This window comes from Oratosquilla oratoria, chromosome 35 (genome assembly GCF_046742065.1).
Source record: "Oratosquilla oratoria isolate Oo_2021 chromosome 35, ASM4674206v1, whole genome shotgun sequence".
Lineage (NCBI taxonomy): Eukaryota > Metazoa > Arthropoda > Malacostraca > Stomatopoda > Squillidae > Oratosquilla > Oratosquilla oratoria.
Window position 1 is genome coordinate 4,464,579 of NC_134811.1, and position 17,500 is coordinate 4,482,078.

At 37.3% G+C, this 17,500-nt stretch overlaps 1 protein-coding gene across 1 annotated transcript in view; it reads left to right on the forward strand.

The window, feature by feature from the left end:
- The window catches only part of LOC143018484 (peptidyl-prolyl cis-trans isomerase FKBP10-like), a 61,784-nt gene that overhangs the window by 2,948 nt on the left and 41,336 nt on the right, over window positions 1–17,500 (forward strand). The window contains exon 2 of the mRNA XM_076173857.1: window positions 5,571–5,836. Coding sequence (XP_076029972.1) covers window positions 5,571–5,836 — 266 coding nt within the window. The remainder of the gene's footprint in view (window positions 1–5,570; window positions 5,837–17,500) is intronic.

The following is a 17,500-nucleotide window of genomic DNA, read 5'->3' on the forward strand; positions in this document are numbered from 1 at the left end:
TTTTATTTAGGGCTAGAATATGTTCTAATGCTTGTTGTGTCTAATAATATTAAACACCCTTCTTGTTCTTCTTCTAAGGTAAACTTTATTTTTTTACGAACATTATTTAGTAATCTGAGTTTGTCTTGGATGTTTATGTTTTGGGTGTTATGACAAATATGTCGTCTATATATATATATATGGTGTGTTTACTTTCAATTCTTTGTAAATTGTCTATTTCTAATGTCTCTAAAAAGAAACATGTTGCTTCTACACTAAAAGGCGACCCCATAGGGAGACCGTAGTGTTGTCTATATTCTTCTTGGTTGAACGCAAAAGGATCGAACTTAATACAGAGAAAAATTATTGGTAAATAATTATAATCTGGCTATGGAATGGTTAGTTCTTTCTCATTTAGTTTATCTACTTTTCTTTTACTACCATCTAGTACTCCATTTATTGGAACATTTGTAAAGAGCGATACTATATCTAGGCTGTATAGTTTCTTGTCTTTAGATAATATAGCTTTCAACCTCCTGAGATAGAAATGTTAGGATCAATAAGTAGAACCCACCTAAAGAACTCAGGAGATATGGAAAACAGGTTAAAAGATAAACAGTCAAAATAAAAACCATACAGTCTAGTTATAGTATCGGCCTTTAAAAATGAAACACTAGATGCTATTACAAAAACAGTAGACAGGTTAGATGACATGGAACTACCCATTATGTATATATACATATACATATACATATACATATATATATATACATATATATATATATATATATATATATATATATATATGTGTGTGTGTGTGTGTGTGTGTGTGTGTGTGTGTGTGTGTGTGTGCATGAATATGTTTGTATGTGTGTGTGCGCGTGTATAAATAAAAAATGACCATATGCCAAAGTTAATAACCGAACAAAAATTTAAATAACAAAGACAAACATATGATATTGATATATACATACTCATTACCGTAAAGCTTATAACCACCTATACCATAATTTTCAGTAATTTGATAAAAATGTAATTCTGAGGCAACGGAAAATATACAGACACTTGAAACCCGAAACACCCCCAATGCAATATTGACCACAACATATATTATATGTTGCAATCATCGCTAATTACTTAATAATGCTGATTCGATAATGGCGTATTTTTTTCAACTGATACGACAGCAAAATATATTGTATTCAACTAATAGGATTTGCCGTCTCCCCGAATTTCGGTTTATAAGAATTTTGCTCCAAAAAGAGGAAATGGATAAGAGGAGAGTGTCTGGAGCGTTGTTCGATACTTGTAATTATACGAACACGGTAATACACACGCATGCGCACACACACACACACACACACACACACACACACACACACACACACACACACACACACACACACACACACACACACACACACACACACACACACACACACACACACACACACACACACACACGGCGCGGTTGGTAGAGTCTCCGGCTGTCACTACGGCGGTCCGGGTTCGAATCCTGCCCAGGGCTGAAATAATTTCAGTATCGCTGCGCTTCGAGTCGTTACTCCAACTCTCGTGGGCGGGGAGTTGGGGGTGTGTGTGCGTGTGAGGTCACAGCATTACCCATAGATCGGTCATACGAGCTCTGAGCTCTCTTCCGGGAGGGAAATAGTTGTCGATCACAAGTCCAACACGTGATCCAAAGACCATGGTGAATACACACACACACACACACACACACACACACACACACACACACACACACACACACACACACACACACACACACACACACACATATATATATATATATATATATATATATATATATATATATATATATACTGTATATATATACACCAGTATACGCGTAATCTATTCTTTCTCTCTCTCTCTCATTCTCTTTCTGTGGGTGTGTATGCAAATATGTGCGTATAATATAGACAAAAATCGTATCGTCTGAATTATAGGTTGAATTTACGTATCTATATATGGTCTTCTCTCATTGCAATTTATGTCCTACAGTTCTCCAAGTTATCTTTTCCGATTTGTCGTAGTCTGCATTGCTGATTAATTAGCTGTGCGAGAGGGAAATGTACTTCTGAACTTGATAAAGTCACTTGTTGAAAAAAGTTACATGTAAGCAATGAAAAGGGGATGCAATATATGGTATAACGCTGTGGAAGATATTCTCGCCCTCTATAAGAAAAAAAAAAAGAAAAAAAAAAAAAAAAAAAGGATAAATAAATAAACAAATAAATAGATAAAAAATAAAATAAAATAAAATGAAATAAAATAAAATAAGATAAATTGATAAATGAGTAGAATAAAATAAATAGATGAATAAAATAAATAAATAAATAAAATAAAAATAAAGTAAAATAAATTAGATAAACAAATGAATAGATAAAATAAAATAAATAAGCAAGTAAATAGATAAATAGATAAATCAATAAACGAATATAGATAAGAAAGAATAAAAAAATGAAAAACAAACAAACAAAAATACAAACAAGCAAGAAAGCAAACACAAGCAAACAAGCAAAAAAAAAAAAAAACACAGACATACAGACAAACAAAACAAACATGTGTTTGCGATCTTACTTTGTACATTCTTAATGATAACTCTTATTCGATTGTTAGATGAGAGGTTGAATTACTTTTGCTTTTATTTTTCACATTTTGTGTGTTTTGATCATTCTAATGGTGTGCGAATTCTCTATTCTAAATGTGACCTAGAATTGAATAAAACAAATTCTCTTAAAAATGAAAAATTCCTACTCACTGGGATCTTGAAGATTAATCGAAAGAGCTAAATTGAAAAGAGAGAAATCTCTTTCTCTCTTTCGAATTTCCAAAATTTGGGTGTCTCCAATGTTCGAAAGAAAAAGAGAGTTCCAGATTCCAGACGCAGTGTCTGATACTCTTAGATTTCCAGTAAAGAGAACTATCTGTTGTTTAGTAAAGATATGATCTTGGAGTGGATATATATATATATATATATATATATATATATATATATATATATATATATATATATATATATATATATATATATATACATATATATATATATTGGGTATATATATTGTTAATATATATATTGTGAGTGTGTATGTGTGTCTGTATGTGTGTGTGTGTGTGTGTGTGTGTGTGTGTGTGTGTGTGTGTGTGTGTGTGTGTGTGTGTGTGTGTGTGTGTGTGTGTGTGTGTATGTGTGTGGGAGGGGCGCATGTGCATGTGTGCGTGTACGAGGTCGTGTGTGTGTGTGTGTGTGTGTGTGTGTGTGTGTGTGTGTGTGTGTGTGTGTGTGTGTGTGTGTGTGTGTGTGTGTTTCATTCTCTGATTCGTGTCTACAAGGTTTCCGTGTCCTCCCTTTTGTCTCTTATATCAACCTCGACTTTGCGTTTCGAACACATTTTACTTCCTCAAGTCTCCCTTGAGACGTTCTTTGTTTGTTTGTTTGTATGTTTGTTTGTTTGTTTGTTTGGTATTGGCCCCAGGATCGATTCCCAAAGGCTTCTAGTAACTGTTAGTTGTTCTTGATGTGCAAACACACAGAATTAAAGTGAGATAGTTTCTAATGAAGCTAAACGTTTCCTTATATAAAGTCCTCATCTTTAGTAGGATTATTTATATCTCTCTAATCATTGTTTTTTTTTCTTTTTCTTTTTTTTTTTACTTATAATAATTTTATTCTGGCTAACATCAGACGATTTCTTTCAGTCCAATGAACCTCTTGTCCGATTCAGTCCTCTTGGGCTAAAAACGGTTCGTAGTCTATCTCGATCGAAATATCTCTTTTGGACTCTTAGGTCAGCGTTAACACATTTAGGAAAAAAAAAAAAAAAAAAAAAAACTCCTAAACCCTTAAAAGCTTAAACGGACTAGTCGACTACTGACTATTCTATATTAGTCGACAAACGTTTTCATTCATGTCTGTAGTCCTCAACATGTATTCCATGAGCCCCTCGGTGGTCATACAATAGAGTCTCATAAGATGGCCCACAATACAGAAACTAGTAATAGTTCATGGATGCGAGACGATATAAGTCGGCTTTGAAGACGACTCCAGTAGGCTGAAGAAGTGTTTCAGCATGTGTTTCGTGAGCGCCTCGGTGGTCATACAATAGAGTCTCATAAGATGGCCCACAATACAGAAACTAATGATAGTTCGTGGATGCGAGACGATTTAATTCGGCGTTGAAAAGGACTCCAGGTGGCTGAAGAACAGCAACACATAGGCATGGGCGACACGTATGGAAACAGAGAACCTCCGAAGGGTTAAAACGAGTCTCACTGAATTTTACTCACTCATTGTTTGAGGACCAAGTTATGTGCAGCGAAGTATCTTAATCTTCAAACCAGTCTGGGAAATAAAGAAAAAAACTTTAGTGATGAATCGACACGAGCAACTTTCGGATTGTCTTTCTCATATTTTCTTTTCAGAATTTGTCTGAGCAAACGACATTAGTACTCGGGTAAGATTAGATTCAAACGAATGTGTTATACACGACTTCGTCTAGTTCTTTTAACGGTATATATATATATATATATATATATATATATATATAAATATATATATATATATATGTATATATATAAATATATATATATATAAATTTATATATATAAATATATAAATATATATATATATTTGTGTGTGTGTGTGTGTGTGTGTGTGTGTTCTGATGACTACCAGGCGATTTCATTCAGTTAACAGAAACCTCTAACTCGTTAAAGGGTTTAGTGATTATTCTATACAGCTTCAGACATTGTCGTAGCGTTGCAGTGACCTCTTCTTTGGAATAATGTATCTTGTCCCGAGTTTAAATCTCAGCTGAATAAAATGACTCAGCCATAATAAATGTATTTTGCATCAGTCATCTCGTTTAAACCCCAGTACTTTAAAAAAATTCGCCAGTCCTGTCGAAAGATTTCTACCATTAGAAAGTAGAATTTTAGTAGGTTTTTCTAGCTAGACTTATCAAGTTTACTGGCTTATCTGTAGTATCTATCAGTAATTGTCATTAGAATAGCCAATAAAGTTAACAAAATTCTAATTTCTAGAAGTAGAGAGCGTTCGTCAGGGCTGGCGAAAGGTTTTAGAAGTATGGCCTTAAGATGTCAATCTTGAACATTAACCGTACGGTTGTGTGAATATGCTTCTCAAGGTTTAGCAATCTGGTATCAATGGCGTAGAAAACTGTCGTACTGTAATTCGACGCGAGGCAGCAAATTGACTTCTGCTTTTAACTTCTTTTGCCAAAACTCACTGGGAGACTTTTTCAATCTCATGTGATTGCAATATTTTTTTGGTGCTAGTGCATGGCGGGAAATTTATTCTTTCAAATAAAGTGCATTTGTTTTATGATTTTGATTTTGTCATCATATAAATTCTTCCTTATTGGTCATCTCCCTTTTTGGGATTCTTTAATTGAATGTAATATCTTTGTCTAAACACTTTTACCTATGTTCATTATATCTTAATTAATTAGTATTACCGAAAAAACTCATTAGTGATATTAAAACAAAATACCTATATCCCATAAACACATTAAAAAATCTCATATTTCTGATTCATCCGACAGATTTGCAATCGACAACAAAGCTTGCAGTGGAACAACTCTAAGTTTACCCGAGTCATAATGTCGGCCAGGTCGTTGCACCAGACGCTGTTGTCGATCGTCCTAATCGTCGTCTCGACTGAGCTTTGTCGAGGGCAGGGAGGGCGCGGCCGCCTGGAAGTCGTCGTCTTATCTAAACCGTCACCATGTTTGGAAAAGTCTGAGAAGGGGGACACACTCGCCGTGCATTACACAGGGCGATTGACAGATGGCGCCGTCTTCGATTCCAGGTAGGTAATGACTTGTTCAATAAGATTTAAGTGTATTATTTGACTGCACCAAACCAGAACCATTACACCAGAATCCTGTAAATGAAAATTTTCTTTTGTCGTAAGGGTACAATTCTATTTACAAAAATAAAACTTTTCATAAAAAAGCTACTGTATACAAGAATACATTAAATATTCAACAATAGAAGATACTTTTACACAGCCTCAATATATCATAGATCAGGATAAGATGTCCGTTAGGTCCTATGAATGATGTCATATCGCCTTTCCACAAAAATATGACCGCTTTGTGACGTCATGTCGGCTTCAAGAGCATCTCTATCAGAGTGAACAGACTTTGTGTGTCTCAACTTTGGCTCAACATTGAACAAGTTCAGGGAATGGGGGAGTGGGGGAGGCAAGTTATGAGATGTAAGTGGCTGGTGAGTGAGACAGCTTACTAGCAGAGGATGTGGTAAGCAGGGCATGCACCAAGACAGATGGTGCAAGCGGCTGTATGATGAAAAATGAGATGAGAAGGGATGTGGGGAACAGAAAATGGGGATCGGAGGCCATGGGCAGAATGCACAATTGGGAATATAACTTTCATCACAAATTCCACTTATTTTATAGTAATCAAATGAAACTTGAAGGCATGAATCAGTCAAAGAAAGCCAGGCAACGGCTGGCTTGGTAGATACACATATGTACACACACACACACACACACACACACACACACACACACACACACACACACACACACACACACACACACACACACACACACACACACACACACACACACACACACACACACACACACACACACACACACACACACAGACACACACATACGACTCGGTGGCGCGGTTGGTTAGAGTCTCCGATTGTCACTACGGTGGTCCGGGTTCGAATTCTGCCCAGGGCTGAAATAATTTCAGTATCTCGTGGGCGGGGAGTTGGGTGTGTGTGTGCGTGTAAGCTCACAGCATTACCCATAGATCGGTCATACGAGCTCTGAGTTTTCTTTCGGGAGGGAAATAGTTGTCGATCACGAGTCCAACACGTGATCCAAAGACCATGGTGAATCACATACACACACACACACAACACACACACACACACACACACACACACACACACACACACACACACACACACACACACACACACACACACACACACACTTTCAACGAACGGACGGCTTGAAGAACGCTCTGAAGAAAAGTGCAGATTGTGGATACCAACGCAAAGAGAAGTGCCTTTTTGTATTTGCAGGGGGGGGGGGAATTGCTCGTGAGGTAGTGGGAAAGTAAGGAAAGAGGAGAGGGGGAGGGATTGCTGGGGAAATGGAAGGTAATGAGGAGGTGGAGGAAATGGCCCTGACGGGCCGCCGTAAGGTAGACAAACGACCCCAAGACGAGTTGGATGATAACATGTCTAATAGGAATGTGAAGATTAGAGGTATAGATAGGAGCAATATAGCAGAAAGTGATGAGAATATTTTCAAGGGATTTAAAGAGAGTGGGGGGGACACAAACCCCCCCCGACTGACAAGACTAGAGAAGAAGGTTGATAAGGTGATCGAGGACTTGGAGAGTAGGTTAGGTCATATGAACACCATTTTAAAAAGGGTTGAAAGATTGGAAGAACTGGAAAAGGCGAATAAAAACTTAACTGATGAAATAGAAGAACTAAAAAGACAGTTAAGAGAGGTAAAGGGGGAGAATGAAGAATTGAAGAAGAATAGTAAAGAAAACAGAGAAACAATAGCTAAAGAAAGTAAAAATTGGAAGCAAACCCAAGAAGGAAATAAGATTTCATTCACTGACATAGTCAAACAGCAATTGAAAGAACATACTGAAGACTCAGTTATTAAAGTGATGAGACAAAAGGAGAATATAGTAAGGGATTTAGCAGACAAGAAGAAATGTATAATTATATTAGGAATGGAAGAGAAACACAACACAGATAGAACCACAAGAATCAAAGAGGAAAATGAAAAAGTAAGCCAATTACTAGAATCAGTTCAGGAAGATGAACCAGGAATTATGAAACAAATCGAAGAGAAATTTAGACTCGGAAAGTATAGCACAGACAAGACCAGACCAATTAAGATTAAATTCAAGTCACAAACAACGGCAGAGAATATCTTATCCAAAACAGGGAAACTAGCAACAAGTGAACAACACAAAAAGATATGGATAAAAAGAGAAATGAATAAAGAGGAAAGAGAGGAAGAAAAGCAGAAAAGACTGGAAGCTAAGACAAAAAACGAGAACAGAACGGAGTCAGAGAAAGAGAGATTCTATTGGAGAGTAGTGAACATGAAACTAAGGAAGTTCGACATACAAAAGAAAAACATAAGGGAAACAGAGAACACAATGGAAGTGGCAGAAAACTAAGAGTGTCTTACACAAATATAGATGGATTAATAACAGGATTGAATGAGCTGAATGATTATTTGAAAGAAAAAGAACCGGACATAATGGGAATTGTAGAAACAAAATTAAAAGGCCCACTACCACCCAACAGTGTAGGACATGATGCATACAATTATTGGATTAGAAACAGAGAGAAAAAACAAGGGGGTGGAGTTATGTTCCTGACTAAGAAGGATATAAACGTGAAAGGTGTCATATATGGAAAGAATACAGTAGAGATGATTATGATAGAAGTGGAAGACAGAGATAAGAAGAGCAGAAAATTTGTGATCAATTATGTGCCTCCGAAAACAGCCTCATGGGAGGAGAGTGAATATAAAAGTATGTTAGAGGACACAAAGATAGCATTAACTAAAATAATGGAAGACGGAGGAAGAATAGTTATGATGGGCGACTTTAATTGCAAAGAAATCTGCTGGGAAGAAATGACAGTAAAGAGTGGTGATGACTCATGGGGAAATGCTCTACTTGAGATGATTACTGACCATTCAATGACACAATGGATACAAGAGAACACTAGGTATAGAAATGAAGAAGAACCATCGAGGCTAGACTTAATAATTACATCTGAACCTAGAATAGTGGACAAGATTGAATATAAAACACCAATAGGTAAAAGTGACCACATATTGATTGAACTGGAACTTAATGAAGAAAAATATATGAAAAGAAATGAACAATATAGAAAAGGAAGAATGATGTATGAAAAAACAAACTTTGATAAAATAAGAGAATTCTTCCAACAAGAAAACTGGGAAGAAATATACAAAGAAGAAACAACAGTGGAAGAGAAATGGAATATTTTGACAAAAATTTACAAAAAAGGAGTGGAAAAGTATGTCCCAAGACAAAAACAAGAAAAAGAATATGTAAAATGCTGGTACAACAAAAGTTGTAGGGAGTTAAAAGACAAAAGAGACAAAGCCTGGACCAGATGGAAAAAAGACAGAAGACCTGAAAAATGGAAAATATATACTGGTTATAGAAATGAATATGTACAAAAGTGCAGAGAGAAAAAAAGAAAATATGAAAAAGATGTTATAGAAAAGTGTAAAGATCAACCAAAACTATTCTACAGATTTGTAAACAATAAACTGAAAAACAAACAAGACTTGGAGAAATTGAGACAAGGAGGAGTTGAATACACTGAGGAAATGGAAATGGCAGAAATTATGAACAAACATTTTAAATCAGTGTTTACAAGGGAAAATATACAACCTGAAGAGATTGAGTGGAAAGAAAAAGTCCCCCCTATGGAAGAAATAGAAGTAACAAAGAATGAAATATTGACACACTTGGGTAATTTTGATGTCAGAAAATCGCATGGGCCAGATGAAATAGCAAACTGGATTCTGAAAGAATGCAGGAATGAACTGGCAGACAAAATACATAGCATAATAAGCAGTTCCTTAAAAGAAGGAAAAGTTCCAGAAGATTGGAAAAAAGCAAATATAGTACCTATATATAAAGGAGGAAATAAAGAAGAACCTACCAACTATAGACCAGTCTCTCTAACAAGTACAATAGCAAAAATTTGTGAAAGAATTATCAAAAGTAGATGGGTAAAATACTTGGAAAAAAACAACGTACTAAATCCAAGGCAATTTGGATTCAGACAAGGACGGTCATGCGTCACCAATTTAATATGTTTCTATTCAAGGCTAATAGATATAATACAAGAAAGAGATGGATGGGCTGATTGTGCATTTCTAGACCTAAAAAAAGCTTTTGACAAAGTACCACATAAGAAGTTGCTTAAGAAATTAGAATATGAAGGAGGAATACAAGGTAAATTGCTAAATTGGATGGAAGACTTTTTGCAAGAAAGAAAAATGAGAGTAGTGATAAGAGATCAGCACTCAAAATGGAATGAAGTAATAAGCGGTGTCCCGCAGGGAACAGTTCTGGCCCCAATAATGTTTGCTATATATATTAATGATATGGATGAAGGAATTGAAAGCTATATGAGCTTCTTTGCAGATGATGCAAAACTACTGAAAAGAGTGAAAACTGAAGAAGATTGTGAATCACTACAGAGGGATCTAAATAAAGTACAAGAATGGAGTAGGAAGTGGGAGATGGATTTCAATACAAAAAAGTGTAGTATAATGGAATTTGGAAAAAAGCAAAAATAGAATAACAGGATCATATAATTTGGGAGAAGAAGGAATAAAAAAAGTAGAAAATGAGAAGGACCTGGGAGTCATTGTTATGAATAATATGTCACCTGAGAAACATATAAATAAGATTTTTGGAGAAACTTATAATTTAATAAGAACAATCAAAGTGGCATTTACATACCTGGATGAAGAAATGGTGAGGAAAATCCTAATCACCCTGATAAGACCAAGATTAGAATATGCAGCAACGATATGGTCACCAAGTACAAAAAAATGTATAAAAAAACTTGAAAGAATACAAAGAGCAATCACAAAACTGGCACCAACACTCTCAAAACTATCATATGAAGAGAGGCTACAAAAACTTAAACTACAGACACTAGAGCAAAGAAGAGAGAGAGGAGATTTGATAGCTATTTACAGAATCATGAAAGGCATAGAAATTACTGATAGAGAGAATCTGATAAAATGGGATGACAGAAATACAAGAGGACACGGAAAGAAAATAAAAAAAGACAGCTATAGAAGAGATTTGAAAAAGAACAGCTTTCCTCACAGAGTAATAGACAGTTGGAACAAGTTAGATGAGAAAGTGGTGTGTGCAAAAACAATACATGAATTTAAAAATAGTTTAGATAAAATGAGATATGAAGACGGGACCCCACGAGCATAGCTCCCCTTCCCGTAAAATACAACTAGGTAAATACAACTAGGTAAATACACACACATATATATATATATATATGTATAAAACAAGGGCATTTTCTATCTGCGGAAAGTAATTGGTTAAAAGCAGACCATGAAAATAAATATCAATCAGAACAAGTACAGTACAACAAAAATTTTCAAAGAATTTATTGTCTCAGTTGGGCCTAAACAAACACAATATTATAAACACTTAGGATTGGTTGAACAACTGATGGTTTCGGGAATGAAAGTTGAAGATAAGAAGTTGATGGAGTGAGGGTATCTATTGCTGTCAGCATTTGAAGGACTGAATTTTTCCCCAGCCTTATACAATTGTCAGGCGTCAGCCAGAATAAAACGAGGAAGAAGTTGGAGCTGGACTACGATGGAACAAAACCCTGATTTACTCTAAATTTTCCTCTTAGTTAAACAAAATCGTCTGGTTTTTGTCTTGTGGTTCTATTCAGCTTTAAAGAAGCTTCCAGCCGTCAAAATATTGGTTATGAATTAGGCTAGAGTTTTTATATGGAAAGCAAAACTAACGTATTACAAATCAACAGTGCCATGGTTGAAATCTAATTAGGATAGTTGGAGTCTGTGCATCAAACTTGAGGGAGAAAGAGGAGGTGGGTGAGGGGATGGGGTGGTTGATAATGGATGAGAATAGTGAAGTTGGCACCCTTCGCCGATCATGATAAATTCTAAACTTTTTAAACTTGAAGTTTCTCTATGATAAAAGATCGTCTGGCGTTAGGCAGAGCAATATTATTTGACGTTAAGAGATTGTCCAATGGAGGTCAGTTGAAGAGTTTGATGAAGAAGACTTGAAATGGCCAAAAATAGGCAAGATGTGATGACGTAGAAAGTCGCTACCGGTTGAAGAAGAGCTAAAGAACTGGAGGCTTGTTCAAAGATGTCTATTGTTTTTAATAGATATCTAAAATCGATTTTGTAGAGTCAGCTTTATGGAAAAAACATTTTTTACAAAAAAGAAAAAAAATATTTCACGAGGTTTTTGGCCCTCGAACAAAAAACAAAGTTAAAGAAATTTTTGTATTATTGAATTTATGGTGAGGGGTGGTCGCAGTCTTCGGTGTTCGTTGTTGTTTTTGTTGTTGTCGTCGTTCCTTAGATTGCCTGGCCGAGCAGTCCCATCTCTCTGAGGGACTCCACGGCTAGAACGAGGTTTTTCCCACAAATACCTCATAGACTCAGAGTAACAGGTTTTCTACCGACGTTTCGAATCCTGTCCGGGGTTCGTCTTCAGGGTTCGAAACGTCGGTAGTAAATCTGTTACTCTGAGTCCAGTGTTTGAAATTTTCCGATAACATGACTCCTGGACTCCAGCTCTTTACGTGCATGATTGTGTAAAATGCAGTCTTCCATAATGTGTTGTATACTATGGAGCGAAGTTTTACATCCTGGACAGTTATCTGCAATGCTGTCATCCAGCCTCTTTAGGTAACTTAGAAGGGCTGGGTGGTGGCCACATCGCAGCCTGACAAGGTACCTCTTCTGTCGTCTCGGGGGAGAGAGGATCCAGAGGAATGGACATCAGGGGGTCTGGCATGCAGCAATGGGTGTTCGTTGGGTGAGTTAGCTATGCCCTAAAAGACTAATTCGATTCCGATTCTAGAAAGACATGCACCTAGAAAGAAAGAAAGAAGGAAAAAATAGATATAGTTGTGCCCACATAGATGTGAATATTTGTGGAGAGGTCAATCAAACAACATTCAGAAAACTGAGATAACTGTCAAGTTTCATGGTTTAGCGGTCGTGACTTGTGGCTGCCTGGATAAGAAATCCCTTGAGGAGTTTACAATCTCTCTTGTTCCGGTTTATCCTGGATGCTGCAAGGCATTTCATTCGCCTTCTGGTAACGAAGGTGTGAAGTAGTTGAGGTCATGTGAAGCGCTCCCTTTAAGCTGTGCGATTGCGCGCGCGCACATTACACAACTCGTGGCGCAGTGAGTAGGATTCCCGGCTCCCACTATGGAAATCCGGGTTTAAATCCCACCCAGGGCTGAAATAATTTCAGAATAGCTGCGCTGCGGATTGTTACTCCAACTCTCATGGGCGGGAAGTTGGATGTGTGTGTGCGTGTAAGGTCACAGCATTACCCATAGATCGGTTATATATGAGCTCTGAGCTCTCTTCCGGGAGGGAAATAGCTGTCGATCACGAGTACGACACGTGATTCAAAGACCATGGTGAATATGCTTTACAACTAGTGCACATAAAGAAAGAATGTGCGCGCACAAGGTTTTTAAATGATATTAAAATCCATTCAATAAAGAAGTTCTACCCAAACATCAAATTATGAATTTTCTAAACATACAGTAACTTGCCAACCGTCAAACCAAATTGTTTTTTTTTCACTCTTATAACTTTAGCGCTTCCATTGTAAACGAAATTGTGCGTATTTGCTTAAATGATCAGATGGCGACTTGCACTGGCGCGCGGATACTTTTCATAGAAGGCAAAGTTTGTACACTCGCAAATTTCTACGCAGACTCGCAGCAAAAACATAAGAGGAAACAGGGCCCCGACAAAAGGAGGGTCAGGGAGAGGCAATGACCCGGGGTGGCACTTCTTTTTTTTGGGGGGGGGGGGGCGGCGGCACTTTTGGTGAAAAGAGGGTAAAGCTAATTCCCCCTAATGTACTTTCAATGCATGATTTATTTATCATGAGTTGTGTGTATGAATGATGTGTGTATAAACGTTGTTTTGTGGATGGGTGTTACATGTGGATCGTGCTAGTGACCATCAGATGTGGAAAGTGGCGGTAGTGGTGGCGTGTGCGGGGGGGGGGGCACTTTTCGACTCGGCCAGGGGCTGCACTTATCCATGTCGGGGCCCTGAGAGGGAGCTTTGGTCATATGAAACGTCATCGGAAGACGAGCAAGGCTCGGGAGACCAAAGACTTTCTTGGTTTTCAGATATATATGTAGTCACTTCGAAGACCCTGTTACTTCGAGCGTCCTTGCAAAGCCCACGACTTCCGCGATGTTTCCCAAATCGAATATATCCGACCTTCTACAGCCAGAATAGAAAATATATGTCGTACTAATGTCTGGAAAGGGTGAATTTAGGTTATCTTAACACTCTGGGAGAATTTACATCTCGTAAAAGTGAATAGAATTTCCAGAATAGAAAATATATATCATATTAATGTCTGGAAAGGGTGAATTGAGATTACTTTAACACTCTGGGAGCGTTTACATCTCGTAAAAGTGAATAGAATTGCCAGAATAGAAAATATATATCATATTAATGTCTGGAAAGGGTGAATTGAGATTATATTAACACTCTGGGAGCGTTTACATCTCGTAAAAGTGAATAGAATTTCCAGAATAGAAAATATATATCATATTAATGTCTGGAAAGGGTGAATTGAGATTACTTTAACACTCTGGGAGCGTTTACATCTCGTAAAAGTAAATAGAATTGTCAATTTTCAACCAGAAGAGAAACCTCGAAGTTCGTCGTCCAAGTAAGCGAGAGATCCAGAGCGACAAGCAGAACAAGACTATTCTCGAACGCGGCTGACGAGACGCAGCTAATGAGAACTGATGATTACGTATTAAATAATGGACTCAGACCTGGAAACTTTATTTCTCCTCTTTCTCCCCTCCCTCCCAAGCCTCGAACTCAAGTCCAGGGCTGCATCAGACATGGTTCGAACTTGCAAGAAAAGTCTGGCGCACCAAAAATTATTTCCTTTGTAAACTTGCGTCATTAATCCTTGCAAATCTAAGAAGAGCAGGGCAGAGCAGGGTGTTAATTGAATTTGAATTTATACTTAATCACGCCAGCACACACAGTTCGACAAAGGCAGTGCTGGTATACGGGCAGAAACGTACATACTGTATATGTATGCATGCATATATATATATATACATATACATATACATATATATATATACATTTGTATATATAAATATGTGTGTGTGTGTGCGCATAGACGAAGAAAATAAACGCTGGACTCGTCGAAATAAGTCCAGCGTTTACTTTCTTCGTCTATACAATTGTTCCTGGACTCCAGCTCTTCACGAATATATATGTATGTATGTATATATATATATATATATATATATATATATATATATATATATATATATTATATATATATGTATATATATATATATATATATATATATATATATATATATACATACATCCGCATGATCACACACAAGCCCACACACACACAAACACACACACACACACACACACACACACACACACACACACACACACACACAAACATATGTATATATATATATATATATACATATATATATATATGTATATATATATATATGATTGAGAGTTATGACAATTTTATCATTGCAGAATTTCTTGTCTGTTTTTTTGTTTTGTTTTTTTGTCTGAGAGTATTTATTTTTCTTTCCAAAGAAAGTTGAATTAAAATATCTCCATACTTTCGTAGTTGAAGTATAAACCCTATTGTAGAAGTACTGTGCATAGAAACATTAAATGCTCAACAGTGAAATACATATTTCCTTGGTTGTGATAAATCATGGGAGTTTCAAGTGTCCTCAGTAAAAGATTCCTTTAGATTTCACAAAAGAGTTTCTGACAGATAGAAGTACCGATCTTAGTTCGAGTGCGGGTGAGCTCAGTTCGAATCCTTGGAGCAAACACACACAGATGGGTGGTGAGAGCAGACAGAATGTGTGGATGGAATTTTGATCAAATATACAACGTTTCGTTTGTTGAACCATTTTCAAGTACAAAAGCACAGAATACAACTTCGAAGCTATCTATACATCTCAGAATAGACAAGGAAGGGACGCTAAGATAGGGCATCCCACGGAGTGCCACTTAAAGTCTTTCTAACTACAGGAATCGAATTAGTTAAAGGAGGTGTTTAGGAACACGGTCTCACACGTAAACAGTACGTACGATTATGTCCTGTCAGGCTCGCTTAGTGCCTTGCACAGAAAAGACACATAAAAACAAGTCCAATACTCACAGAAGAGAGCACAACTTGGCTCTATAAGGTTCTCATTGAGTGGAGTGGAGTTGTTTATAAGACAGGATACAGACTGTAGCTAACTAACTACAGTAATTAACCAATTGTCTGCCAGTGATCCCCTTACATAACTATGCCTAATACTATACTATGCTACATGAGTCATCACTTACTATATATTAACTATTCACTTTCTGCTTTCATAGCCACTGACTGATATTTGCTTCAGTTTCAAAACTATTCTTTTTTCATACTACTATTCACTAATGGTTGTACTCGTCACTACTATTCTAATTACTCGTTCCTAACACCCGCAATACGTTAAGGTGTCTGTGCGTGTATGCGTGTGTGTACTTGTGTGTATGTGCATGTGTGCATGTGTGTGCCGTTACATAATTGCATCTACTGGATTGTAGTTCGTAGGAGCAGAGTTTATGGGATTCTGTCTTTTACTGTACATTATTTCGTTCCTGGATTCAAATTCATGTATGTTCTAACTTGGTCTACATCCTTATTTCCCAATTATTGTCCGTATGTGTGTGAGTGCGTGCATGTGTATGTGTGCATTTATGTGTGTTATTTACCATGGCCTTGGACCACGTGTTGGACTCGTGATCGACAGCTATTTCCCCTCCGGAAGAGAGCTCAGAGCTCATATATGACCGATCTATGGGAACTGCTGTGACTTTACACGCACACACACGCACCCAACTCCCCGCCGACGAGAATTGGAGTAATGACTAGCAGCGCAGCGATACTGAGATTATTTCAGTCCTGGGCGGGATTCGAACCCGGACCGTCGTAGTGACGGCCGGGAAATCTACCACTGAACCCTTGTGTGTGTGTGTGTGTGTGTGTGTGTGTGTGTGTGTGTGTGTGTGTGTGTGTGTGTGTGTGTGTGTGTGTGTGTGTGTGTGTGTGTGTTCGTTTTATTCTCTTTCTAACCAAAACTAAGCTTATTCAACAGAGGGCCTTACAATCACTCGAGATGCACACTTGTCCTTAATTACCTCTAGCACTAAAGCAGCGTTTCTCAACCTTTTTACCCTTGAGGAACCTTTAAGATATATTGGGTGTCTCAAGGAACCCCTGCGCAAAAAACGAAAAAAAAAACATATACCATATATTTCTCATTTTATTTTCATCGTAATAATAGGTTAGATAGAATGATATCTATATTACATTATTACAATAACCTTTTGCGGAACCTTAGGGTCCCGCGGAACTCTGGTTGAGAAACGCTGCATTAAAGGGAACCTCCCCCCCCCCCCTTTGGCTTTGGTCATAACAAGAAGAGGATCGCAGCGCCGAAGACATTGGTAATATTCCCAAGAAGTTACAGGCTAAGCCTCAGGCAAGTAAATAAGCGGATTCCTAGCGGATTCTTAGCGGAAAAGCTGAACCCTTATATTCGCTCTTAGCGGATTCCTAGC